Source organism: Orcinus orca, chromosome 19 (genome assembly GCF_937001465.1).
Source record: "Orcinus orca chromosome 19, mOrcOrc1.1, whole genome shotgun sequence".
NCBI lineage: Eukaryota > Metazoa > Chordata > Mammalia > Artiodactyla > Delphinidae > Orcinus > Orcinus orca.
Window position 1 is genome coordinate 34,291,636 of NC_064577.1, and position 25,466 is coordinate 34,317,101.

At 51.0% G+C, this 25,466-nt stretch overlaps 1 protein-coding gene across 4 annotated transcripts in view; it reads left to right on the top strand.

The window, feature by feature from the left end:
- TBCD (tubulin folding cofactor D) overlaps positions 1 to 25,466 on the top strand; it is a 176,468-nt gene that overhangs the window by 38,069 nt on the left and 112,933 nt on the right. For 3 of the 4 annotated variants that reach the window (XM_004275611.4, XM_049701841.1, XM_049701842.1), the window contains exons 8-13: positions 7,045 to 7,090; positions 8,526 to 8,658; positions 13,037 to 13,173; positions 13,811 to 13,871; positions 14,916 to 14,990; positions 19,611 to 19,705. In XM_004275611.4, the coding sequence (XP_004275659.1) occupies positions 7,045 to 7,090; positions 8,526 to 8,658; positions 13,037 to 13,173; positions 13,811 to 13,871; positions 14,916 to 14,990; positions 19,611 to 19,705 (547 nt within the window). Of the gene's footprint in view, positions 1 to 5,527; positions 5,551 to 7,044; positions 7,091 to 8,525; positions 8,659 to 13,036; positions 13,174 to 13,810; positions 13,872 to 14,915; positions 14,991 to 19,610; positions 19,706 to 25,466 lie in introns of those variants that run through there. The other variant, XM_049701843.1, reaches the window with a different exon arrangement.

Below are 25,466 nucleotides of genomic sequence, written 5' to 3' on the forward strand. Positions count from 1 at the left end.
GAGACCAAAGAGCGTTTAAGTGGTCACCAAGTGCTGTCAGTTCTGTTTCCTGCCGTTGCCTGTCCAGCCTCCCTCCCCCTGCAGACCATCTGCCCTGGTCTAGGCACCCCACCTCAGCTTCCCGGACGTTGAGAGTGGCCTCCGCATGTGTCCCGCACACTGCTGCCAGGGTGGTGCCTGCAGGGTGAGATTTCAGTCCCTCACACGGATCCTAAGGAGGGAGCTGTGTCTGTCGTGGTCAAGCCACCCCCAAGCCTGTGGCTCTGCACAGCAGCTGTTGTGTGTGGATTCTGTGGGTCCTGACAGGCCAGGGCATGGGCTGGGGGGGCGCTTGTCTCTGCCTCTTGCTGCCAAGGGCCTTGCCTGAGAAGCCCGCACTGTGTGGGTGACTAGAAGGGTTAGGTTCAGCTGGGCCTGTGGACTGTGGCTCCTGCGTGGCACCTCTGCATGTGGCTACTGGGTTTCCAGGGAGAGTGTCCCAGGCAGAGGATCCTGGGCTTGGCAGTCACAGTGTTGCTTCTGCCTGGCTCTGTTGGTTGAAGCAGCTGGAAGACCCCTGGCCCCAGGGAGGGAGGCATTGACCCCAGAGACCCCGGCTGTGGAGGGGAGGAGGTCAGAGAACTTGCCACATGGGGTGACCATATGATTTTTATCCACACTGTGTATTTGAGAGTAAAAGGAGGCTCTGCTCTATTCATAACAAAGCTGCCAGGAGTGAGGGGGGTGAACTGGCCAAGGTGCCCGTCTGACCCGATGCTCCAGTAGAACAGTGTACCCGCGGCCCGCCTGCATGGGGTGCCTATCGGTAGACCTTGTCCCTGCGCTGAGAGCTGCTGAAGGGAAGCTTCTCGGTGAGGTTTGTTTTTGACGCCCCCCCCCCCCCCGCCCCCCGGCACTATTAGGCATCTCATCGCACGTTGTGTGGACCCCATCACACCACTGGTCTGCAGACTGTAAGTGGGTATTTTGGTGCTTTTGGCGCCCTCCCGGATTCCAAGTGCTCACGTGGAAGGAGCCAAGTGTTTCTGCTCAGGAGTAATTGTTCTGAAAATGGATGACTTGTGTCTAAAATATATTAAATTGGATGCATTTGAATTTGCATGGAGTAAGTTAACTTTAAATTTTGTAAATGAAACCTAGGGAAGAGTTCTTAAAATAGTTTTTGGACAAACGAAAGGAATATGTCTGTATTTACCAGGTAGGAGACAGTTCAGATATCATTGGTTAATATAATGCGTTTTATGTTCATTTGCATTTTATTCTCTGAGTGGCTCAGCGAACTGGTACCATCACTGCCGCCTGTCGTTTACTGAGGAAACTGAGATTCAGAGAGGGTGCCTTCCTGCCCCGTCACACAGGTGGTCAGGGGTCTGGATGCTTCTCTGTGTGACATTCGTGGAGAATCCTCAGCACATTCAGTGGGTAGTGTAGGAAGAGCTCCTTCTTCTTTGAAAAATCATTTTTATTCTACACTTGGTGAAGAGATTAAGCAGTCCAGAGGCTTGGTGATGAAAACACATCAGCCCTTGTCTGCTCTTGTCAGCACAGCCCCTTCTCCCGGAGACAGCCCGCTTTGTGCTGAGGGTGATTGCTGCCCCTTCCTCCTGCACGATGTGCTCCAGCCCATCTGCTGGCTTGCTGATGCCCCTCCTGCTATCTCCCAGCTTTGTTGACAATGTCACTGTTTTTAGGTGCTCTGGACCTGTTTCCTCTGCCATCCCCTCTCCACAGGGTCTCCTGATCCCACCCCTCTTTGTAAGAGGATGTCATGGTGCTTTTCCTCCCCTGCTGCCTGCCTCGCCCGTTGCTTCTTCTCAGCCAGTGCCTGTGTGTATTCACTTGTACATGATACGAGTTGGCAGCATTTCCCTTCCGTTCTGTATCCTTCTTTAAGTCTTGGGCTTAGAATTACTGGTTTGTAACTTTTACAGTCAATAACATTCATGACAGGGGTTCGTTTTCTGCTCTGCAGTCCCAGGGTCCTTATGAAGGAGCGTTGTGCCTGGTATTAATGTCAGATGGAGTCTACTTTCTAACATTCCCGTTGATCAGAATCCTGTCTTATTTTTGTTTCTTTCACATGTGGACCACAACTTGTACGGTTTTGATTTTCTTGTATTTTGCTTATCTTTTTCTGTTCTTCACTAGCCCTTAATATGGTCTTAATATTGTTGATTGCTTAGACTCCCTTCCACCCTTCTGGAAGATTCTGCTCTGTGTTTTTGCTGACTCTGTGGAGCCCCTCAGGGTCATCTGGGACAAGCTGGATCCTCCTCTTGTAGCCCCACTTCTAGTGTGGAGCACCTTCTCACCACTCCATCGAAAATTTGTTGCGATTTCTTGCTATTTATTTAGGGGAAAGCGTTCAGTCTTTTACCATTAAGTATGATACCAGCTGTGGGTTTTCATAGATGCTCTTTATCATGTTGAGGAAGTTCCCTTCTATTTGTAGTTGATGGGGAACTTTTATCATGAATGGATGTTGGATTTTGTCAGGTGCTTTTTTTGCTTTTACTGAGCTGATTGTATGTTTTTGTTCTCTGTTCTGCTAATACGATGTATTATATAAATCAATTTTTGAATGTTAAACCAGCCTTGCATTCCTTGCAAATGGGGAATAAATCCCATTTGGTCATGGAGTAAAATCCATTTAATATGTTCCTGGATTCATTTTGCTAGTATTTTGTTAAGGATTTAAAAAAGAAATTATTTTAATTAATTAATTTATTTTATTTGGTTGCTTCAGGTCTTAGTTGTGGCTCGCCAGCTCCTTAGTTGTGGCATGCAAACTCTTAGTTGCAGCATGCATGTGGGATCTAGTTCCCTGACCAGGGATCGAACCCAGGCCTCCTGCCTTGGGAGTGTGGAGTCTTAACCACTGCGCCACCAGGGAAGTCCTAAGGATTTTTATATGTTTGTTCATGAGGGACATTGATCTGCGGTTTTCCTATGATGTCTGTGGTTTTTGTATCAGGCGAGGACCGGGAACTGTTCCTCCTCTGTTTTCTTGAAGTTTATGTAGGATGTATTTTTTTCCTTAAATGTTTGCTAGAATTCATTAGTGAAGCCATGTGGGCCTGGGGTTTTCTTTATGGAAAGATTCTAAAGTACTAATTTAAATTTCTTTACATGATCCAAGTCTATTCAGATTTTCTATTTCTTAAGCCATTTTTGCTTATTTGGAATTTGTCTTGGAATTTGTCCACTTCCTTTGGGTTGTCTAATTTGTTTTTTTTTTAAATAAATATATATATATATTTATTTATTTTTGGCTGCATTGGGTCTCGTTGCTGCGCGCGGGCTTTCTCTAGTTGCAGCGAGCAGGGACTACTCTTCATTGTGGTGTGCGGGCTTCTCATTGCGGTGGCTTCTCTTGTTTTGGAGCATGGACTCTAGGGCGCTCGGGCTTCAGTAGTTGTGGCATGAGGGCTCAGTAGTTGTGGCTTGTGGGCTCTAGAGGGCAGGCTCAGTAGTTGTGGCACACGGGCTTAGTTGCTCTGCGGCATGTGGGATCTTCCTGGACCAGGGCTCAAACCCGTGTCCCCTGCGTTGGCAGGCAGATTCTTAACCACTGTGCCACGAGGGAAGTCCCGTCTAATTTGTTGTTGTAAAGTTGTTTATAAAATCCCTTTGTTATCCTTTTAGTTTCTTTAGGCTCTTCTGTGAAGTCCTTGAATCCCTGACTTTATTTTTATGTATACATGTTGTGTGTGTGTGTGCACATGTGCACACATGTGTGTATATTAAAATAAAATATACAACCACACACTTGTGTTGTTGAACTGTTTTAAATTAAGTCACTCCACTGCCTGTAAATACTTCAGTGTGTATTCTACATAATCAGCATACCATTTTGAGGACTTCTTTTTAAAACAAAAAGTTTTGTTGTTTCCCACATGATAGTAATTCTGATTGTAGTATCCACTGGAAGAGAACACAGAGTGGGTACTTTGAGTTCAGTGATGCTTAACTGTGCATTCATGTCTGTTAATCTGGCCATGTCTGCCCGCCATGCAGCTGGGTGTGGCAAGGCCTCCCCTCTTGCTGCCCGGACTCAGCGCGGAGCTTGGGGTGGGCAGGGTTCAGAAAGGACAGCAGTGATTCTGGTGCTTCAGCAGCTGAGACGGTAAGTCTTCCTGGTGGTATTTTCTACCATAGAGCTGTTGGCGTACTAGAGTGTGCTTCACAGTTTTAGAAAATTTGGCAAAATTTATGTTAGTTATTTTTATACCAAGACATTTATTTGTGTTTTTAAGCGTATAATTACTATAACTTTGAAAGTTGATTGAGACCTGAGTGGTTTTTATAACTTGTGTGCTTGTCGTGTTGTCAGCTGTTTCCTTGTGGCACCGGTTGTCTTTGTGTGCAGTGGCACTGGCCGTGTGGATGGCTTTGTGCCCCGAAAACAGAGGGGAGGTGGTATGTGTCCGCAGGGCACGCTGGCGCTGTGATCTGGGCTGGGCCAGCCCTGAGACGCCCCCTCAGCCCTGCAGGCTGGGCCTCCTGCTTGGAGGAGGAGCTGGACCCTCGGTGAAGCCCCATCCTCGGCCAGGTTCTCTGTCCTGGTTTGTATGTGAGGCAGTTTGGAGCTGAGACCGTTGCATCCAGGTTGTTTATGTGAACCCTGACATTTAGTTTTTTTAAAGTTAGAGATATCTAACCACAGTGGTCTGTTCTGTAAGCTTTACTGCTGGGGTCTGGACTGTCTGAGTCCTGTATGGAGGCCTGGCCTAGCTCCTGGGGGAGGCCGCGGCAGAGCTGGAAGGGTGCGTGGCAGGTGAGGGATGGCAGTGGCCTGCATGGAGGCTGCAGCGGAGCTGGAGGGATCGAGGCAGGTGAGGGACGGCAGTGGGCTGCATGGTGCGGCCCGCCCTTTCCTTACTCCTGGTCCCAGACCAGCTCCACGGCCACCAGCTTGGGTGTCTGTCCTTCTGAGCCAGTCCACTGGTCCTGTTGTGGTAGTCGGGGCAGGAGGCTGATGGCCAGCGTAGTAGATGGGGTTGCTCTCATGGCCTCTGCTGCAGGAGGAGGGTGGCGGACGTTGTGCCCAGGACTGTGGGTGGCTCACCCTGGGGCTCACACGTCCTGCTCAGACTCATCGGCTGCAGGATGGTTTCCTCCTTCCTTTCCACCAAGCCACCTCCCTGACTCCTTTAAAAGTTCACCAGGGGGCTTCCCTGGTGGCACCGTGGTTAAGAATCCGCCTGCCAATGCAGGGGACGTGGGTTCGATCTCTGGTCCGGGAAGATCCCACATGCCGCAGAGCAGCTAAGCCCGTGTGCCACAACTACTGAGGCTGCGCTCTAGAGCCCGTGAGCCACAACTACTGAGCCCATGTGCCACAACAACTGAACCTGCACGCTTAGAGCCCGTGCTCCACAACAAGAGAAGCCACCGCAATGAGAAGCCTGCACACCACAACGAAGAGTAGCCCCCACTTGCCACAACTAGAGAAAGCCCGCGCACAGCAACGAAGACTCAGTGCAGACAAAAATAAAATAAATTAAAAAAAAAGAAAAAAGTTCACCAGGAAGAAGCTAGGGGATGCAGGTGACTTTCCCCCTCCTCATAAACCCAGATTGTAAAGACAAACATTTCAAGTGTTTTGGGAGTGGTTTACCAGTCATGAAATGGGGATATTTCAGATGTGGCCCGTGAACGTCCGGGGGTCCTTCGCCACTTGTAGTGTGGGTCATGGAAAGGTGTGGGGGAATGAAATGTCCTGAACTTCCTAATCTGATGGCTGGCTCATGGTTTTGGGGTCGAGTTGTTGCGGGGAGAAGAAGGGCAGAAAGCACGAAGGAGAGCATGACTTCTGCCAAGGGGCTTTTGCAGCAGAGGGCCAGAGCAGGGCTGGTGAGGTGAGGCACTTATCACGTGTGCTGGGAGAGGCGGTGGAGCCACGGGCCACTGGCTGGGAGGTTCCACGGTGCTTTGAGTGTTGGGATGTCCTGGGCCTGTGGGTCTGAGCCCTGTGTCTTGTTCTCCTGTGAGCCTGCCTCAGAGTGTCCAGGGCCCCGGAGTGGTTGGTCTCCATGTGAAACACCACTGACTAAGCGTCTGGGATGGTGTTCACTTCTTCACCTTGGCTGAGCAGCTCCTTCACCGGCAGGACCTGGTGTCGGGGGACGGGGTCCAGTGCAGTTGGGCCCACGTACCTTCAGACGGTCTAAGACAGAAGTGGTCTCACCTTGCCGGTTAAATAGTAATTCTTTTTTTTTTTTTTTTTTTTGGCGGTACGCGGGCCTCTCACTGTTGTGGCCTGTCCCGTTGCAGAGCACAGGCTCCGGACGCGCAGGCTCAGCAGCCATGGTTCACGGGCCCCAGCCGCTCCGCGGCATGTGGGATCTTCCTGGACTGGGGCACAAACCCGTGTCCCCTGCATCGGCAGGTGGACTCCCAACCACTGCGCCACCAGGGAAGCCCCAAATAGTAATTCTTGAAGGAGAAGAAGTTCCTTAGCTGTTTTCTTAGAGTTGCTTAGCTTTAGGGTTCTTCGTTTAAGGGCTTGGATACCCAAGTCTTGCAGAGTTGAAAGTGGAGGGTAAAATTTCAGGTTGAGGACTCCGGGTTTTTGAGGTTTTGACAGCCTGCCGGCCCCACGTGTGTGAGAAGCAGGAGGGGCCCTTTCTCCTTTGCTGGCTCAGAACAAGGATGAGTACGTGGGTGCCTTACCTTTGTGTCGGATAATTCGACCTGTAACTCTTATCCTTTGGTACCTTCAGGTACACGCTAGTCATGGAAACCCGGTACGATTCCTTACTCTCCTTACAGGCCAGCACCCTTAACGTCAACGCGGGCGTGTGTCAGTGAGCACGGCCTCACCGCTGCATCTCTGGTTTACGTTGCCCCTTTGGAAGATTTCCTCTCTAGTCTCTTGTAATTCCTTCCTTTGTCATGTACGGAAACTCTTCTCTTGTTATTTCCTGGCGAGTGTCTAGAATAAAAATCCTGGAAGATGTGATGAATTGTTTTGATAATTTATGTTTTAAATTTGTAAATGTATTTGCAAATTCTAACAGAATTTTTTTTCTTTTTTTTAAGGCACAATTATTTAAGCATGGAAAACGTGAAGACTGTTTACCCTACGGTAAGGTTTATTTGTAAGTGAGGGTGTGTTTGTGACATGAGTTTGCCTGAATTATGATCAAACGTGTCTCTTTAACAGTTTATTCACAGGCACAAAAATCTGTGACTTGCTATATTTGGATACTATCATAGGTCTTTTTTTTCGGTCTTTGTGTGTGTGTGTGTGTGTGTATGTACGTATGTGTTAATAATCTGACTGTTAGGTCTCAGGCCTCTTAGGAGGTCTGGGTTCCTGATGCCCTGACTGTCTGGTCTTGATCCTGGGGGCCTTGGGATGTAGATGAAGCCCTGAGGTTTCTGGCTCGCTTCCTGGGGGCCCAACTGCATTCTTCCCAGCACCATGGCTACATCATTTGCCCTTTTTGCCTCATTCTCTTAATTTTAGATTGAACCTCAACTTACGAAAATCAGTATAGTGATTTTCGCTGCAGGAAGGCTTACTCCCTGGAACAAGAGAAATTTCTTAGTCCATGTTTTAGAAGATGTATGAATCAGATTTAGGTAGTAGAGTCTATTTCTTGAAGTTTTCATCATGGAACATTTCATACACGTACAGGAAGACCGACTGGTATAGTGACCTCTCATATTTCTATCACAAGCTTCAGGTTTTTAATTCATGGGCACTCCTGTTTCATCCATGCTCCCCCTCCCCCACCACCTAGACACCCTATCATTCCACTGGCATCTGTTGACTCTTTTTGGAAACATAACCTTGATGTCATTGTCACACCTGAGAACATGAGCAGTCGCCATTCAGCATCGTCACACGTTGTCCTTGATGGACTCGCACACACAGATCCCAGGTCCATCTTGAGTTACTGTCAGTTATACCTACGCTGGTCACTGTGCGCCGTTTGGGTCTTTTGGGAAGTTACCCAGATGCCATTTCAACTTGTCTTGAACGCCCCCTCCTTGTCTCACACGAAACATGGTCCTGCGTGCTCTCCTGGCCTCCGCTTCCCCCGATGCCCGCCTCATTGCCCCAAATAGCCTTGACAGCAAGGGGGCCCGATCACACAGTTTCCCTGCTTGTAGAGACCCCTCTCTGTTCTTGCAGCCTCATGCTTAAGCCTGTCTGCATGGTCCTCATGGCCTGCATGTGCTCCACCCTCCAGGCACGTGCCCGCTGTCTCTGCCCAGGACACTGTTCCCTCCCTGGGTTCCTCTGCGTTCCATCTCCAGATCCGTGGTTCACAGTGAGAAGGTTGGGCAGGTCCGACTCCAGCTGCACTTAGTAAATGACATGGGGTGAAAGGGTCTTTATGAAGCAGAGCTCAAGGGGTCCAGCGTAGATGTAGGCCTTCACACTGACTGGGGTCGGGGGGGCCTGTGGAAGTGTCTGGTTTTGGTGTCGTGCGTGTCAGGTGGGGTTGGTGGGTTTGGGAGATGACACAAAACCTTCCCACCAAACTGAGCGAGATGTGCTGTGTTCACAGCTGCCACCGTTCTCCAGTGCCTGGACAACTGCAGGCTCCCCGACAGCAACCAGACCCTGCTCCGGAAGCTTGGGGTGAAGCTCGTGCAGCGGCTGGGCCTGACCTTCCTGAAGCCCCAGGTGGCCAAGTGGAGGTGAGTGGACTGAGTGGTAACCACGCGACCAGGGTGTGTCGGGAGGCTGGCGCGGGGCTAGGTGTTTCAGGTGGCTGGACACAGCGGGCTGATTGACGTGTCCTCCTGCTTTCATTTTTTCCCCAGTCTCAGCAGTGTTTCTGATTTTGAAAGGAACACCTTTTCTTTCGGTTATTTTCTGACCCCACATCTTCCAGGTAGAATCTTGAAGTGGAACTGATGACAAGGAAGGCTTGTTTCGCACTCACTGAGAGTGCTTGTCATTCAAGTGTAGGGCAGCCTCACTGGCGGGTCGCACCGTAGGGAAAGCTCCATTCTGGTCACCTCAGTCTGGGTCATGGGCTCCTTCCTCGAGGTTTACTCAGAAAGGAGAGCTGTCTCTGCCTGTGGATGGAAACGATGTCTTAAGGGTTCTTTTGAAGTAGTGGCTCCCCCGGAAACAGACTGTTTGCTGTGCTGGGGGTGGTACTGCATTTTAGCAGTCTTCAGTTTTATTTCACGTATTCATTTGTGTGGTTTGGGAGGAATTATTTGATTAAGTTTGTCTCCAATTATAGGAAATTCCAGAGAAGTGTGTTATGTTTTAGTGATGTTTTACTGAAATACCTTTTAGGTGTTCTGTATACAGCTTGTTCTGTAAGTTGTTTATGAGACTAAATGTTAGTGGTTACTTTGCAGATGCTGTGGAAAATTAACATTCTGTGCTGTATTAGGGCTCCCCTGAGAAACAGAACCAATTGGTGTGTGCGTGTAAAGAGACTCATCATAAGGAATTGGCTTATGCTTGTGGAGCTGGCAAGTCCCCACATCTGGCAGGCTTGGAGGCCAGGAGGAGCTGATGTTTCAACTTGAGTCTGAAGGCAGGAAGTATCCCTCTCACTGGGGTAGAGGGAGCCTGTCTGTGATCCTCAGGCCTTCAGTGGATTGGGCAAGGCCCACCACACTGGGGAGAGCAACCTGCTTTGCTAAGCCCACAGCTTAAATGTTAATTTCACCCACAATCACGGTCACAGACACAACCAGAATAATGTTTGAGCAAATATCTCGGCATTGTGACCCGGTCAACTGGACACATTAAAATGAACTATCACAAGTACTCCAAGCATTTATGTGGGAAGGAGAGTAATTTAGCACCCCAGTTACTTTGTTCAGTCTGTATCTCTCTGTACACTGAGTGTGATCATTAATGTGGTGGGTTCAGTCTCCGTCTTGCTCTTTGTTTTCTCTCTCTTCCGTCTTTTTTTCATTTTATCCCCTCGGATACATTTTCTTTTTACTTTTTTCTTTTTATTTTTTTTTTGCGGTACGCGGGCCTCTCACTGTTGTGGCCTCCCCCGTTGCGGAGCACAGGCTCCAGACGCACAGGCTCAGTGGCCATGGCTCACGGGCCTAGCCGCTCCGCGGCATGTGGGATCTTCCGGGATCGGGGCACGAACCTGTGTCCCCTGCATCGGCAGGCGGACTCTCAACCACTGCGCCACCAGGGAAGCCCCTTTTTATCTTTTAGATTCATTCCCTTTTTGGTTGCCTTCCCCTTAGTGACAGGCAGGTAACTGGCCGCACTGCCCCTCCTGCTGTCTGGGGCGCAGGCCTTCTCAGTTCCCCCTGCTGGGGTGTGGCCCTTGCTCCTGCAGCAGCCGCTCATGTCTCATGCGTGGCCTTTCAGTCCTTCCTGCTGGACCCACACTTCAGTGACTGCCCAGCGTTACTTGCCCTCTGGACTCTGTTTGGCTCTCTTGGCCTCCCAGCTGCTCTCTGATGGCGCGTCTGGGTCTCACACGCCTCACAGCTGCCTGAGGATCCAGGGAGAATTTGGGATGCTGTTTCAGCTCCCCTTCCTTCAGCGTCAATCCCCACTTAGTAGCCATCTCACTAGTCAAGATTTCTTTTTTCTGCCCAGCAGGACGGCGGCTATGCTCGGGCTGTACTTTCCTGTGCCGTGGTTTAGAAAGTGCCTTTGGGAGGAAGCAGAGGGGAAGTTGGGTGCACCTGGGGGCTTCCCTGCTCTGAGGGATTGTAGCCATGCCTTGGTTGTCATCTTGTGCCTGCCAGCGGTTGGTATATACACTTTGTCTAGATTTGTGGTTAAGTCAGGAGGGAAAGTCCAGTGGCAGCCTGTCTGGTCCCTGGTTGCTGGACGATATCGAGAACTTTTTCTGTGAGGTAGAGTCCTCGTGTGTCTTCACTGGAGGACAGTAACAGTGTCGACAGTCGTTGCCCAGTGCCTGCTGCTTGCCGGGAGCTTTATGATCTTGACCACAATCCTGTGGTGCCTGGTGACGTTCTCCTTGGTTCAGTTACCTGTTGCTGCTCTGATTCTGACAACAACTCTGATGTGTGTTCTTTTCCAGACCAACACCAGGCAGTTGTCGGACACCAGCTGGGTGTCCTACTGTGTAACTCAGTTTTGACTCTGTCTTTGTGGAGACAGCACCAGATCCTACAGGTTAAGGGCTCAGCCCACTAGACTGTCTCCCCCCGCCTCAACACCTCTCCTCCCTCTGCCAACCCCAATTGCAAGTCGAGGTTGTCACCTGTGTTTCTGACAGTCTGGCTACAGGTTGGAGGGTTTGATAATTTGCTAGAGCGGCTCATAGAACTCAGAGAAATATTTTATTTGAGATTACTGGTTTATTATACAAGGCTATAACTCAGGCACGGCTAGGTGGAAGAGATGCAGAGGGCAGGGCCTGGGGAGAGGGCACAAGGCTTCCATGCCCTCTGAGTTCCCCACCCTTCCTGCTTCTCCCTGTGTTCACCAACCTGGAAGCTGTCCTAACCCACTCCTTTTTTTTTGGCCCGGCCACGTGGCAAGCGGGATTTTAGTTCCCAGACTAAGGGTCAAACTTGCGCCCCCTGCAGTGGAAGCTCGGAGTCTTAACCACTGGACTTCCAGGGGAGTCTTCCTTTTGGGTTTTATTGGAGGCCTCATTGCATAGTCATGGTTGATTAAGTCACTGGCCATTGGCAGTTGATTGAACCTCCATCTTGGGAACTGCCCACACCATCCTTGTTTCACGGAATCTGAGGCCTCAAGGCCACAGCTAAACAGTGTCTGAGTTGGCTCTGTCTCTGAAGCCCCAGTTATCTGGAACTGGACTTGGCCTTAGGCTGTGGCCCCCAGTAATCATGCTGTAACTCGACCGGTCACCTTTTATGCCCCAGGCCCTGTCCTGAGATGGGGCTGCCCCAGAGTCAGGCCCAAGCGTGCCTGTCCTGCTTCTAGGAGGGGAGGCGTTCCTGGGCCTTTCTCTGCACAGGGCCTGGTCTGAGTGCTTTGTGCACATCCTCCCACCTGGCCTCGTTACAGCCCTCTGGGTGGGGCCTCATTTTACAGATGGGAAACTGAGGCAGGCAGAGGTTCAGGGGCTGTGCAGTCAGACAGCTGAGCTGGTGTGTGCTGCTGGCCCCTTCATGGCGCTGCAGGAGATGATGCTGGTGGCCTCAGCAGGTGGGGAGGCGGGTGTGGGCGGCAGGAAGTGGTGAGAGCCATTCAGGAGGCAGGATCTGTGGGAGCTGGCATGGACCAGCTGTGGCCCCTGGTGTGGAAGGCAGGCATCTGGCCCGGAGACAGGGGGTGGGGCTCTGCTCAGGTGGGACCTGGAGGCAGAGCCTGTGGAAATAAGGCCAAGGCCAGTGGGTTCAAACGTGCCCTCCCTGCCATTTCTGTTGGGTGCATTCTTTTTTTAAAAAAATAATTAAAAAAATTTTAAATTTATTTTTATTTATTTATTTTTGGCTGCGTTGGGTCTTCGTTGCTGCGCACCAGCTTTCTCTAGTTGTGGCGAGCAGGGGCTGCTCTTTGTTGCGGTGTGCGGGCTTCTCGTTGCAGTGGCTTCTCTTGTTGTGGAGTACAGGCTCTAGGTACACAGGCTTTAGTAGTTGTAGCTCACGGGCTCTAGAGCGCAGGCTCCAGTAGTTGTGGCTTATGGGCTCTAGAGCACAGGCTCAGTAGTTGTGGCTCATGGGCTTAGTTGCTCCGCGGCATGTGGGATCTTCCTGGACCAGGGCTCGAACCCATGTCCCCTGCATTGGCAGGCGGGTTCTTAAGCACTGTGCTACCAGGGAAGCCCTGTTGGGTGCATTCTTGTTGTCACGCTTTGTCACCTGCCTTTCTGCTAAGAAAGCTTTCCGACACGTGAGGGTTTCTGAGTCATCTAGAAGGTGAACCTATGTTCTGTGGCTCAGATGAGGTTGTCATCTTCCTTGACAATCCATGCTGGTGACAGTTACTGCTCAGTTTCCTTCCTGTCCATCCTGTACCTGTAAAGCACATGGAATTTTCACAGTGACACTGAATTGTTGAGTTCAGTCATCAGGATCTTCTAGCTCCAAGTTGTCGCAGCAGGTCTGAGGTGTGTTTGTTTGCTTCTTGCAGGTACCAGCGTGGCTGCCGCTCCTTGGTTGCGGGCCTGCAGCTGAGTGTCCAGAGTCCTAGAGATCCAGGGATACAGACCGAGACCCCTGACAGCGACGGAGAGGACGACGTCCCCGAGGAGGTGGAGAGCGTGATAGGTGAGTGGGGGCCACCTCATCTCGACCTGCAGGGGACCTGGCCCCACCTCTGGTCTTTGCAGGGTGGGAGGTGAGCCTGGGGCTGTGTGCATCTGCTGTCTCCCCGCCCCCCGTTGCGGCCCTAGACCGCCCTGGTCGCAGTGCACCTGTGCACCTCCACAGGCTCCGTCCTGCCTCTGCATCAGGCTTCCTGTGCTGCCATGTGCCCTCCACCAGGGCTTCCACTGACCGGCTTGCAAGGCCTGTACTGCTTGGGAGCCCTCTGTGTGGCCTTTCCTAGAGGCTGAGCATTTCTCAGACCCTGTCCCTAGGAGAGCTGCTCTCTGCAGCCTCTGGCAGAAGCTGGTTTCTCTGGGAAGCCTCCCTCATCGGCCTCTGGCCTTCCTCGCTGGTGCTCTCTGCCCAGTGACTGTTAGGAGCTAAGACAGAAATTGCCCTTAAGTGATGACTTAAAGACATACAGAAGGAAATGTCCTTTTATTGTGATTAGAATTGAGATTCTTCATGTAATTGCCTTTATGGTACTGTTTTGAGTGGTGTGCAGGGTGGGTTACCTTAAAGCTGGGAACTGAGAGCTCATCTAAAACTCTGGGTGGTTCCGTGGGGCTCACAGACCGGCCTTCCTGTGTTCTTCCAGAGCAGCTGCTGGTTGGGCTGAAGGACAAGGACACGATTGTGCGGTGGTCTGCGGCCAAAGGGTAGGTGACTGCACTTGGTCGGGGGGCTGGGCTGGGGGCTCACAGCTTATGCCCCAGATGCCTGCAGGTCTACTGAGTCTCCTTAATCATTCAGTACTTCCTGTGGAATTGGAGGGCTGCAAACAGCTCCCAGAGTTTTAAAAGGTAGAATGATTTTTTCCTAATTTACATTTACTGCTTTTTGTTCTAATTTTCAAGAAAATCACTGAGGTTGGTCAGTGGCTTCTTCATGTTCTTGCCCTTCTGGCTGGAATGAGCACGTTTGCCTTTTTTACCTTCAGGTGTTCCTTTCCTTGCTCCTCACGTCCTCACTGCCACGACCCCCACCTCCTGCCTCCACAGCCAGGGGCGGCCCCCCATGTAGAGAGCAGATGCTGCACAGCCTCACTTGATTCCAGAGCCCCCAGGAGGGGCTGGCATCCCCCTCTGCTACGCCTGAGGGAACAGCCAACACAGGCGCCCCAGCACACGCAGTGGGGCCAGGGCGGGTTAGGGGACAGAGTACAAAGGAGATGTTGTGGAGAAAAGGAAAATGGGTGAAGGTGCCCGTGGGCCCTCCCCACAGAGGTTACGGGTGTCCTTGCCAATCCACTCACATAGCGAATGCCGGGGAGAGGAGGCTCACACGGGGGCTTTTGGCCAACCTCGGAGCCCAAAGTCTTGTCTGCTTGGAGTACGATGGGCTGGGAGGGTGGGCCTTTCTGGGGCGCCGCTGGCCGGGACCCAGCCTGGGCAGTGACTTGATGGAAGCCGGCCCGGTTGGCATGCAGCAGGGGATGGACCTTTATGGCCTGAGCTGGGAGCCGTTGACTGTCTGAGAAGTGCACCTGCCCTGTGGGCTCCCTTTGCCTTGGTCCCCCAGATGCCTGTCCTGTCTCTGTATGTCAGTGTGATGGGCTCCCTGATGGGGCAGGTGGCTTTTATGGAGCAGAATCAGCCTCTTTGCCATCCTCTGGAGAGAAGGACAGTTACTCGGGACGTTCCTAGTGTAGCGTGTGCCCTCGATGGGCTGCTGATGCTGACGACGTTGCTTCTGCTTTTCAGAATCGGTAGGTTGGCTGGAAGACTTCCCAAAGAGCTGGCGGATGATGTGGCCGGGTCTGTGCTGGACTGTTTCAGGTATGTGGGGAGATCAGAGGGGTAGATGTGTTTCTGGGTAAGAGCAGTGGCTTTTCTTTCCTTACTTCCTCCTACGTTTTCTTTCAGTTGAGCTAGTTATCAGATTCTCTGAAGCCATTTCTTTTCCTTTTGAAGTTAAATTTGAGGACTCTAGTTATTTCTGATATATTTCTTGTGTGTGTGTGTGTGTGTGTGTGCACGCGTGTGCCCCTAATACGTCTTTTTTTAAAAAAAATTGGGGTATAGTTGTTTTACAATGTTGTGTTAGTTTCTACTGTACAGTGAAGTGGAGCTCCTTGTGCTATACATTAGTTGTCTATTTTATACATATTAGTATATATATTAATCCTAATCTCCCAATTCATCCCACCCTGATATATTTCTTTTGTCAGCTTAGGCTCCGTTACATTTAAAAACCTTAAGGAGGTCAGTTTTGCGCGTGTCCACACATAGAAACGTATCCTTCAAGGAAACCTGTTTTCATTGGAATGAAACCAGGGCTGCTCTGTCCGAGAGAGTTTTCTGTGATGACGGCCTGTTCTAGATCTGGGGCTGTTGAGATCTTAAAAGAGGCTAGTGTGACTGAGGTCTGAATTCCAAATTTTATTTAATTTCATCAGATTTAAATCTCATAGCCACATGTGCCAGTGGTTGTGCTGCATCCGTCCTCACCTCTCAGGGGATCCTGGGGACCCGCGGCCTGCCCGAGGTGCAGGTGTGGGCCGGGAGGTGCAGGTGGCAGGTGTGGGAGTTTGAGCCTGGGGCCTGCAGGCGAGGGGCAAAGGGCAGAGCCCCGAGCAGCGCAGGTGGGCTGAGGGGGGCCGCGTTAGTGCAGCGCAGGTGGGCTGAGGGGGGGGGCCGCGTTAGTGCAGTGCAGGTGGGCTGGGGGGGGCTGCGTTAGTGCAGCGCAGGTGGGCTGAGGGGGGGGCCGCGTTAGTGCAGTTCAGGTGGGCTGGGGGGGCCGCGTTAGTGCAGCTGCTCACGAGGACTCTTGCTCTGCTTGCCCCTTGCTTTCAGAAGCAGGTGATTTGAGAATGGGTGTTGTGTTCGGCCCCCATTTGTGGTCCCACCCTTGTCAGCCGGTTGCTTCTCTTCTTGGTGCCCCCATGCGTGTGAGAGCTGTGCTATTGGTGTTCATGGGCACTCAGGCCTCGGTCACCAAGCTGGCCCACGGGGTCCCAGGGGCACGGGCTTCTCCTGCCCTGGGCCCCGAGCCTGATTGGTGAGGTTTAAGGACTGCAGGAAACAGTTTCACACTACTGTTTCAGAGTAATGTTGCATGTGTGGCCACTGTGTCTTCTTGTGGCAGGAGACACGTGCTGCTTCGCGGGACTCTGTAGAACCGTGGGTCTGCATGATGACTCTGCTGGCTTGTTGTAGAGTGTCTTCCTGGAGTTCTTTTTCGGGGGCTTGCTGATGGGCACGAGATGACACGGGCACCCCACTGGTCCTGGGTGAAGAGGTGTGGGTTCAGGGCAACCAGGGGCGCGGGGGGTTTGGGAGGATGGAGGAGCCAGGGCCTCCGGCCTTTCCTCCCAGCCCCTTCCCCTGCGGTGGCTGTCTGCCTCAAGCGCTTCGCTTTCCTCTTTCCTTCCTTAGAGTGTTTCTGCACAGCACTCTGGCTATTTGAAGCCATCTTTGTCCAGCCCTTCCTTCTGCTGCTCCTTCTGCAGTCTCCCCTCCCATGCGCTCCTGGGTCCCCTCCCGTCCCGCTCTCAAACCCTGTTACTTCTCTAGCCGCTGTGCCTCTGCCTCAAGGGCTGTGAGCCCTTCACCCCAACGTGTCTCCCCTGAATGCTAGCATCTTTTCTCCCAAAACATGCTTCTCTGGTCAGATGTATGTTCCTTGCTCTCGGCCTGCAACCTTAGTCCAGTTTCACTCGTCCTAGTTAATCTCCAAATGCTGCTTTGCCTTTATTTTGTCGTTTTAATGAATTCCTCTGATCTTTGTGTCTGGGTTGTGGAGGGTAGAAATGGTCTCACTGCTCCAGATTCCCAAGGCCAGAAGCCCAATGCAACATTGAGTGAAGGGGCCTGAGTGGGCCCTCGGGGAGGCAGTCTTTCCCTGGACAGGACCTCACACAGTGGGCGTGAAACTCCTGATTGCAGAACAGGCCATAGAAAGGAGTCAGCGCAGCCGGGAGAAGCAGGTACCAGCTGGGCTGGGGTGTGAGGTTGGCAGGGTGGCCGGGCTGGCTGGCGACCCAGCACAGAGGCCGCTCTGGTCTCCTTCCTCCTTTTATGTCCTCCTGGGGTATGTGGTGAGCTGCCAGCCATTTCTTCAGTGGGTCAGAAATAGGACATTAATTCCTTTACATGTAAGAACACCTGACTCCTGGGACTGTTACCTTGCTCCCTGCCCTGTTTCTGGGCCAGATTATGTGGCTGGGGCCTCCCACTGAGCCCCAGAGGACCTCCTCAGGCCCTGTGCTCCCCTCCCAGGTCCCGCCCCAGAATGTGCAGGTGCCCTTCAGTACCTGCACTCCCCTACCCCTCCCACCACTTAGAAAACCACGCGTTAGCCCCTCGATGGCCTCAGGACAGGATCCCAGAGATGGTGCCCAGACCCACCAGTCCAGGGTGGGTGCAAGCAGCCTGCTCCGGGAGGCCTTGCCGGGTCCTCTGTGTCTGCCATCTGCACTGAGCCCGGGGGTTTCTCCAGTCAGCAGACGGGCCTCAGCCCTGCGGCCTGGGTCCTGGGTGTGCCATGGTGGTGCTGCTGTGGCCGCGGGAGCAGCCCCCTCTCAGCAGGAAATGCTCTTCACGGCTCCTTCCCAGGCTTTTCCTTGAGTTCTAGGGCTGTTTGCAGTTAAAAGTTCAGAAGGAGATGAAAGTGATGGGGTGTCCCCCTCTGCTCTGCACCCTGCACGCACCGTCCCCCTTTCTCCGTGTCCTTCTAGGGACAGTGGGTATGAGGTGGGTGGAAGGATAAGAACGTCTTCTTCGCTCATCCCACGCCCTCCACGCCGCCCCACTCTGCTCTTCCAGATGGTCCTCATTGGGTGCCCTTGCCGATGGGAGGCCAGTGGCCCTGAGCCCATCTTGGCCCCTCTCTCCTGAGCCTGCTGTCTCAGCCCTTCTGTTTGCTGTTGTCTCCACTCCTCTGAGACCCCGGGCCCTCCCACGGTCGTCTGGGGCTTGGCTCTGGGACAGGAGCTTGCCCTCAGGCACTGGGCACTCTGGCGGTACTCGGTACTCTGCGTCCTAGTGTCTGCGTCCATCCCCGCTGTGCAGGTTGGCCTTGGAGAGGGTCCACGTCCTCCTGGAGTGGGCAGAGCAGAGGCAGCAGTGCAGGCAGCACACCGTGGTCCTCCTCGGCCGCCTTGGGCCACAGGCATTTTACAGCCTGACGCAAGGTCCTGCACTGTCCACAGCTGTTGACAAGCTACAGCGCACACACGTTTAGTTGAGAAACGATGGCGTGACTGGTGATTGTTTTAGTGATAAGTGAGTCATCGTACTGCTGACCTTTTATCAGGTTCTTCCAAATGTCATTAAATCTTTTATGGAAAGCAGAAAGCACTTCTCTCCAACTGAAATCCTGAAGTACACAAAGTGCAATATTAAATTGTGGCAACGGTCATATAGTCTTTGGGACAGACATTTGATAAACATCTGGAACTTAAGAAAGTTATAATTGGAATTGAGTCACTGGTTGCTGGCGAGGTCCAGGGCAGCTTTTGTGTCTGTCTTGGTCAGCGTGTCTCCGCAGAGCCCAGAGCAGGGCCTGGCACGTGGGAGACACTGCTAAGTGTATTTTGAGTGAAAAGATAAGCCTAACTTCTATCCTATCTGAGTATTCGTGCGTTTGTTGCCAGCCAGTGATGCAATTTATTTGGTTTTCCTAAACATTTCTTTGCCATCAAATTAATTTATTCAGAATTGGAAAGAGTCCTGTAATTTCTCTGGTTTTTTGGGTGAAGTATATTTCCATGTTTATTTTGGCAGCCAGGCGTGGAAACTCTCAGAACAGTTATTGATGTAAGAAGCAGTTGTTGATGTAAGAAAGGGTTATTCTCGCTAGTTATTATGCCAGAGCTGCACCTTTAAACATGAGAGCTTCCAAACCACTTCAGGAATTTTTTATTAAATACGAAATTTTGCTTATGAGTTGACTGGCTTTTCAGTTGTTTATTGAAAGTCTGTTTCAAACAGTACAAAACAAGTTCTGTATATGCTGTTTGATTCTAACTTCCTAATCTCAATATTCATCATTCAAGCCAGCAGGGGCTCCATGAAAAGGGGGTCTCCTTGCCCTTCCTGTGAACATTTTCCTAACCTTCATTTGGTGTAGTCACTGTGTTGTAAGCCCAGCGTTTCTTGAGCGGCGCAACTGCTTAAACGGCTGAGAGAGCTAGCTGCTCTGGCCCGAAGGTGCAGTGGGCACGTGTGTGGGCTGCTCTTCCTGGGGTGTGTGAGGCTGACCCAGGATTTTTACTCATTCTCCGGAGACCTGAACATGGCCGTTATCTTCAGCTGATTTGGAGTACTTTATCTCGTTACTGACTGATATTTTATAAACTCACTCAGGGTTTTAGTGAGGCTTTTGGCCCGGGGGTGGACTTTCACTCTGGGCTGTGGGGGGCATCGTGCTGGGTCTCAGGCTCTTTGTGCTTTCAGTTTCCAGGAGACAGACAACGCCTGGCATGGCGGGTGTCTGGCGCTGGCGGAACTGAGCAGACGAGGCCTGTTGCTCCCTTCCCGACTCCCGGACGGTGAGTATGAAGCTCAGTTTTGTCTGGTCAAGACCATTTATGCGTGTCGAGGTGCTTCATCCGGCCCCCTCCCCAGTGTGGCCGGCTGTCAGCACATACCATGCCTCTGCCCTCCCTGACCATCATGAGTGTTGCAGGAGAGAGCCCTCCAGACCTGTGCTCTCAGCTTTCTTTCTTATGTTGGCCTTTCTGATTCCTGATGCCTCTTCTCCCTGCTGTGAAAGTTTAATAGCACACGTACACTGTAGGTCTGGATTTGGAGGGCCGCGAGCTGTTGTTATGTCTGAGATTGTCTTGTCCCCCAGAACCAGTTTCACCTTCGTGAGGGTGCTATTGCCCATTAAGAATGTGTGCACTGCCACTGTGTTTAGCCCCTGGGGTGACATCATGGTTTTTGGGAACAAGGCTCACGCCAGTGAGGGGATGGGGAGGAAGCTTGGCAGTGGGCCTGAGCAGGGACACAGTGCGGCTGGTGCAGATAGACCACCGAACTCCAGGCCTGTGCGTGCCAGCTCTCGGGCCCGGCCGCATGGGGGCGCTTGTCTGTGGTGGGTGTCCCTGGGAGCCGCCCGCTGTGCCTCTGTGGACAGAAGGGAGGGATGCCTGTGAAGGATGGAGAGGGCCCTGTGCAGGAGTGTGTCACCAAAGACGCCATGTACCCCGAGGGCGACTTCTGTACGGAACAAGGACGTCTGTGCAAAGAAGAGTGCAGCTCAGCAGCTGAGTTGTGGGGGTATTGCAGGTGCTGGCTGTGTGCTTGGCGTTGTGAAGCACAAGCAGGGCAGAGGACCCTTGGTTTCTATGGGCTCTTTCTGCTTATTCTTGTAGCGGCTTTACTGAGATACGATTTTTAAAAAAAAATTTGTTTATTTGGTTGCGCTAGGTCTTAGTTGCAGCCCGTGGGCTCGTTAGTTGCGGCTCCAGGGCTCGTTAGTTGTGGCATGTGGGCTCCCAGTTGTGGCATGCGAACTCTTAGTTGCAGCACGCATTTGGGGTCTAGTTCCCTGACCAGGGATCAAACCCGGGCCCCCTGCATTGGGAGTGTGGAGTCTTACCCACTGCACCGCCAGGGAAATCCCTGAGATATGATTTATATACCATAAAGTTCACCCATTTAAAGTGTTCAGTTCAGTGGTTTATAGTATATTTACAGAGTTGTGCAACCACCATCTTAATCTAATCTCATTTTCCCTCAAAGAAACCCTATACTCAGGAAAAGTCATTCCCCATTTTCCCTCAACACCACCAGCCCTAGACAACCACTGATCTTTTTCTGTCTCTGTAACTTTGCCTTTTCTGGACACTTTATGTAAATGGAATCTCCAGTAGTGGTCTTCCTTGTCTGACCTCTTTCACTTAGTGTAATGTTTTTTTTTTTGCGGTACGTGGGCCTCTCACCACTGTGGCCTCTCCCGTTGCAGAGCACAGGCTGTGGTCGCGCAGGCTCAGCGGCAATGGCCCACGGGCCCAGCTGCTCCGCAGCACGTGGGATCCTCCTGCACCGGGAAAGGAGCCCGTGTCCCCTGCATCGGCAGGCGGACTCTCAACCACTGCACCACCAGGGAAGCCCTAGTGTAATGTTTTTAACATTCATCCCTACTGCACCACGTAGCAGTGGTACTTCATTCCTTTTTATGGCTGAATAATATTCCATTGTATGGATACACATTTGTTTATCCCGTCATCGTTGATGGACATTTGGGTTTTCACCTTTGGTGATTATGAAGAATGCTGCCCTGAACATTTGCATACAAGTTTTTGTGTGGACATGTGATTTGAGTTCTCTTGGGTATAGACCTATGAGTGGAATTGCTGGATCACATGCTAAATCTGTCTTGAACTTTTTGAGGAACTGCAAACCCTTTTCCAAAATGGTTGTACCACTTTACATTCCTCCAGCTGCGTATGAGGGTTCCAGTTTCCGCACATCCTCTCCAACACTTGTTTTTCTCTGTTTTTTTTTGTTTTTGAAAATAGCCATCCTAGTGGGTGTAAAGTGGTATCTTACTGTGGTTTTGATTCGCATCTCCCTGCTGACTAATGGTGTTGAGCATCTTTTCATGTGCTTCTTGGCCATTTGGATATGTTCATTGGCAAAATGTCTATTCACGTCCTTTGCTAATTTAAAAAATTGGATTATTTGTCTTTTTATTGTTATGAGTTCTTTACAGATATGTCTTTTATCAGATGTATGATTTGTGGATATTTTCTCTCCTCTGTGGTTGTCTTGTCACTTTTCCGATGGTATTGTTTGATGCACTGAAGTTGTAAGTTTTAAGTCTGGTTATCAGTCTTCTCTTTTGTTGCTTGTGCCCCTGGTGTCATATCTAACAAGTCATTGCCTACCCCAAGGCCACAGAGATGTACTACTGTGCTTTTATTTACTCTTGTTCCATCCTAAGTGACTTACACATTTATTTGTGAAAATAGATGTGTGAGAGTGTGTGGGTATGTGAGGGTGTGGTGGGTCAAGATGAAGTCTCCGCCTGTGTGGTGCCAACTCCAGTTTAACTTGAAGGAGACCAAAGCGCTCTCTCTGCTTTTCATGCCTGAGACCCACTGGCATGTGTGTGTCTGTCGTATCTCACGATGTCAGCAGTGTCCACCGACCACAAGCAGCCAGAATGAGAGTGCATGGTGGTTGTTGTTGTTGTAGATGAAAAGTGTCAAGCTGTGGCCAAAAAACTGAGATGTCACATACGGTGAGTTGGCCCATGATCTTCACTTGAGTGGCTGGCCGCCTCTTGCCTGTGGTGCCCTCCGCATGAGTTGAGCCTCTCTGCAGACCTTTTGCGTGGCCAGTGGGTCGTGGAGCTGTGCTGTCTCCTGCCTGGGAGAGATCGTGCAGGCGACAGTGGTCTTGTCCTGGAGTAGGCTCCAGAGGTGATGGGTCTAACACTTACTGTTCATTTTTCTTTACTCACTTTTCTCCTGCTCCTCAGACTGGATAGTTTGGATTGCCCTGTCTTCAGGTTCTCTGGTCCTTCCTTCTGCCTGCTCAGATCTGCTGTTGTTCTCCTTCCTCAGCTGAATTTTTCATTTCAGTTACTCTATTTTCAGTTCCGGAATTTCTTTGTGATCTCTATTATAGTCTGTCTCTTTATTGACATTCTGTGTTTTTACAGACATTGTTCTCTTGTTTCCTTTAGCTCTTGGAGCTTATTTGAGAAAATTGATTTAGGGTATTTGTCTTGTAAGACACTGTCTAGCCTTCCTCAGGGGTGGTTTCTGTCAGTTTCTTTTTCTTCCTGTGAATGGACCATAGTTTTCTGTTTCTTCATGTGCCTTGTTATTTTTTGGTTGAAAACTGGACATTCTGACATTTTATTATGTTATAACTCTGGAAATCAGGTTCTCCTCCCTTGCCAGCAGTTTGCTGCTGTTGCTGTTGAAGACTGTTAGTCGTCTCTTCATTTAGTGACTTTTTCCAGACCTTTTTTTTGCAACGACTGTATTCCCTGTTATGTTTGGTCACTGAAGTCTCTGTTCTGTTATCTTAGCATTTAGCCAGTGACCTAACAGAGGTTTCTTTTTCTTTTTTTCTTATGGCTGCATTGGGTCTTTGTTGCTGTGCGTGGGCTTTCTCTAGTTGCGGTGGGCGGGGGCTACTGTTTATTGCGGTGTGCAGGCTTCTCATTGCGGTGGCTTCTCTCATTGCGGAGCATGGGCTCTAGGTGCGTGCGCTCCGGTAATTGCGGCACACAGGCTCAGTAGTTGCGGCACGCGGGCCCTAGAGCGCGCAGGCTTCCGTAGATGTGGTACGTGGGCTCAGTAGTTGTGGCTCGTGGGCTTAGTTGCTCTGCGGCATGTGGGATCTTCCTGGACCAGGGATCAAACTTGTGTCACCTGCATTGGCAGGCGGATTGTTAAACACTGTGCCACCAGGGAGGTCCCTAGAGGTTTCTTAAATGCTGAAATTTAGTAGCCTCCTCCTTCACTAAGCACTCCCCTGGTTGTGGCAGGTTTTTGATTAGATTCCAGAGTGCTGAAAAACTTGATTCTCTCTGTTTTTGCCAGCTTACTGGTTGGTTTGGTGGAGGGACCAATTCGTGGCGCTCCCTACTTGGCTGTATTCTGAGACATCATCCCAAAACTAGCCTCTGAATAGCATTCTAGCATTAGTCTGGGTACTCTGAGAAGATACCAAGACAGGATGAACTGTGCAGTTATTAGGGAAATGCTGGTAAGGGTGGCAGAGCCACTGTCTGACCCCGAGAGCTGTGGGGCTGGGGTATGGGTGGCGGTGTCCTGGTGGGCTGTGTGGTCTAAGGAAGGGCTTCTGGGGGGGTGGTCCTCAAGCCAAAGTCAGCCTCAGAGGCATTCCTGTCTTTCTGGAAGGGGCTGCAAGTTGTGGCTGCCGCACCGCCTCCCTGGTGGAGTGGCTGTGGGGCCTGGGGTCAGCCGGCGCCGGTGGGTGAGTCCTGGCTGTGGCCACAGCCTTCATTTGCAGAGTGCTGACCTCTCTTGTCTCCCGACCAGTCCCTCCCCATGGTCCTTTGTGCCTGGGTTCCCACTCTTCACTGCTCCTGACCCCTCCTGGCACCTTCCCATTCTCCTGATGATTGTGCACTTCCCTGATTTTTAACCTTTGTGCAGTTTTGAGCTGTTTGGACATTCCAGCCTGTAAGAAAAGTGACGGCCGTAATGTGACGTCTGTGGCTTAGTGTGTGGAGTAGGAGTTGTGTTTTTCTCTATTAAAATGCTTTTCTCCTTGAGTGAAAGTGTGTGTGTGTGCTTCATTTCATACTCAGCCCTCTCCCGCCCTTGGGAGCGGAGTATTTTGGTCGAAGGTTAAACCAGGGGTAGGGGTAGATGGCTGTGGGCTGCTGGTGAGACTGTTGCAAAGGGGCTTGTTAGTACTTTCGTTTTCTTCAGTGTGAATTCAAGGATCCTTTTCGAGGTTATTTTCAGCTTTATTGGGATATATAGTTCACCTAACATACAGTTGACCTATTTTAAGTATCTAAGTCAATGGCTTTAGTCTATTACACTATTAATTTTTAAAAAACATTTTAAAATATATACGACATAGAAATCTGCCATGTTAATGATGTTTAAGTGTACGATTCAGTGGCATAAGCTACATTTACGATGTTGTACAACCATTACTATCACCATCTATTTCCAAAACTTTTCATGTTCCCAAACAGAAACTCTGTCCCCCTTAAACACTAATTCCCCCTTCCCCTCCCCTCAGCCCTGATATCCATGAATCTATCTGCCTCTGTGCGTTTGCCTGCTCTGGGGAACCTCATATAAGTGGAATCATGCAAGATTTGTCCTTTGTGTCTGACTTATTTCATTCAGAATTTCTTTTTTTTTTAACTTTTGTATTTATTTTTATTTATTTGTTTACTTATTTATTTGGTTACACTGGGTCTTAGTTGCGGCAGGTGGGCTCCTTAGTTGTGGCTCGTGGGCTCCTTAATTGTGGCATGCGAACTCTTAGTTGCAGCATGCATGTGGGATTTAGTTCCCTGACCAGGGATTGAGCCCGGGCCCCCTGCATTGGGAGCGCAGAGTCTTTTTTTTTTTTTTGTGGTACGCAGGCCTCTCACTGTTGTGGCCTCTCCTGTTGCGGAGCACAGGCTCCGGATGCACAGGCTCAGCAGCCATGGCTCACGGGCCCAGCTGCTCCGCGGCATGTGGGATCTTCCCAGACCGGGGCACGAACCCACGTCCCCTGCATCGGCAGGCGGACTCTCAACCACTGTGCCAACAGGGAAGTCCCTTACTCAGAATTTCAAGGTTAAGTTCATGT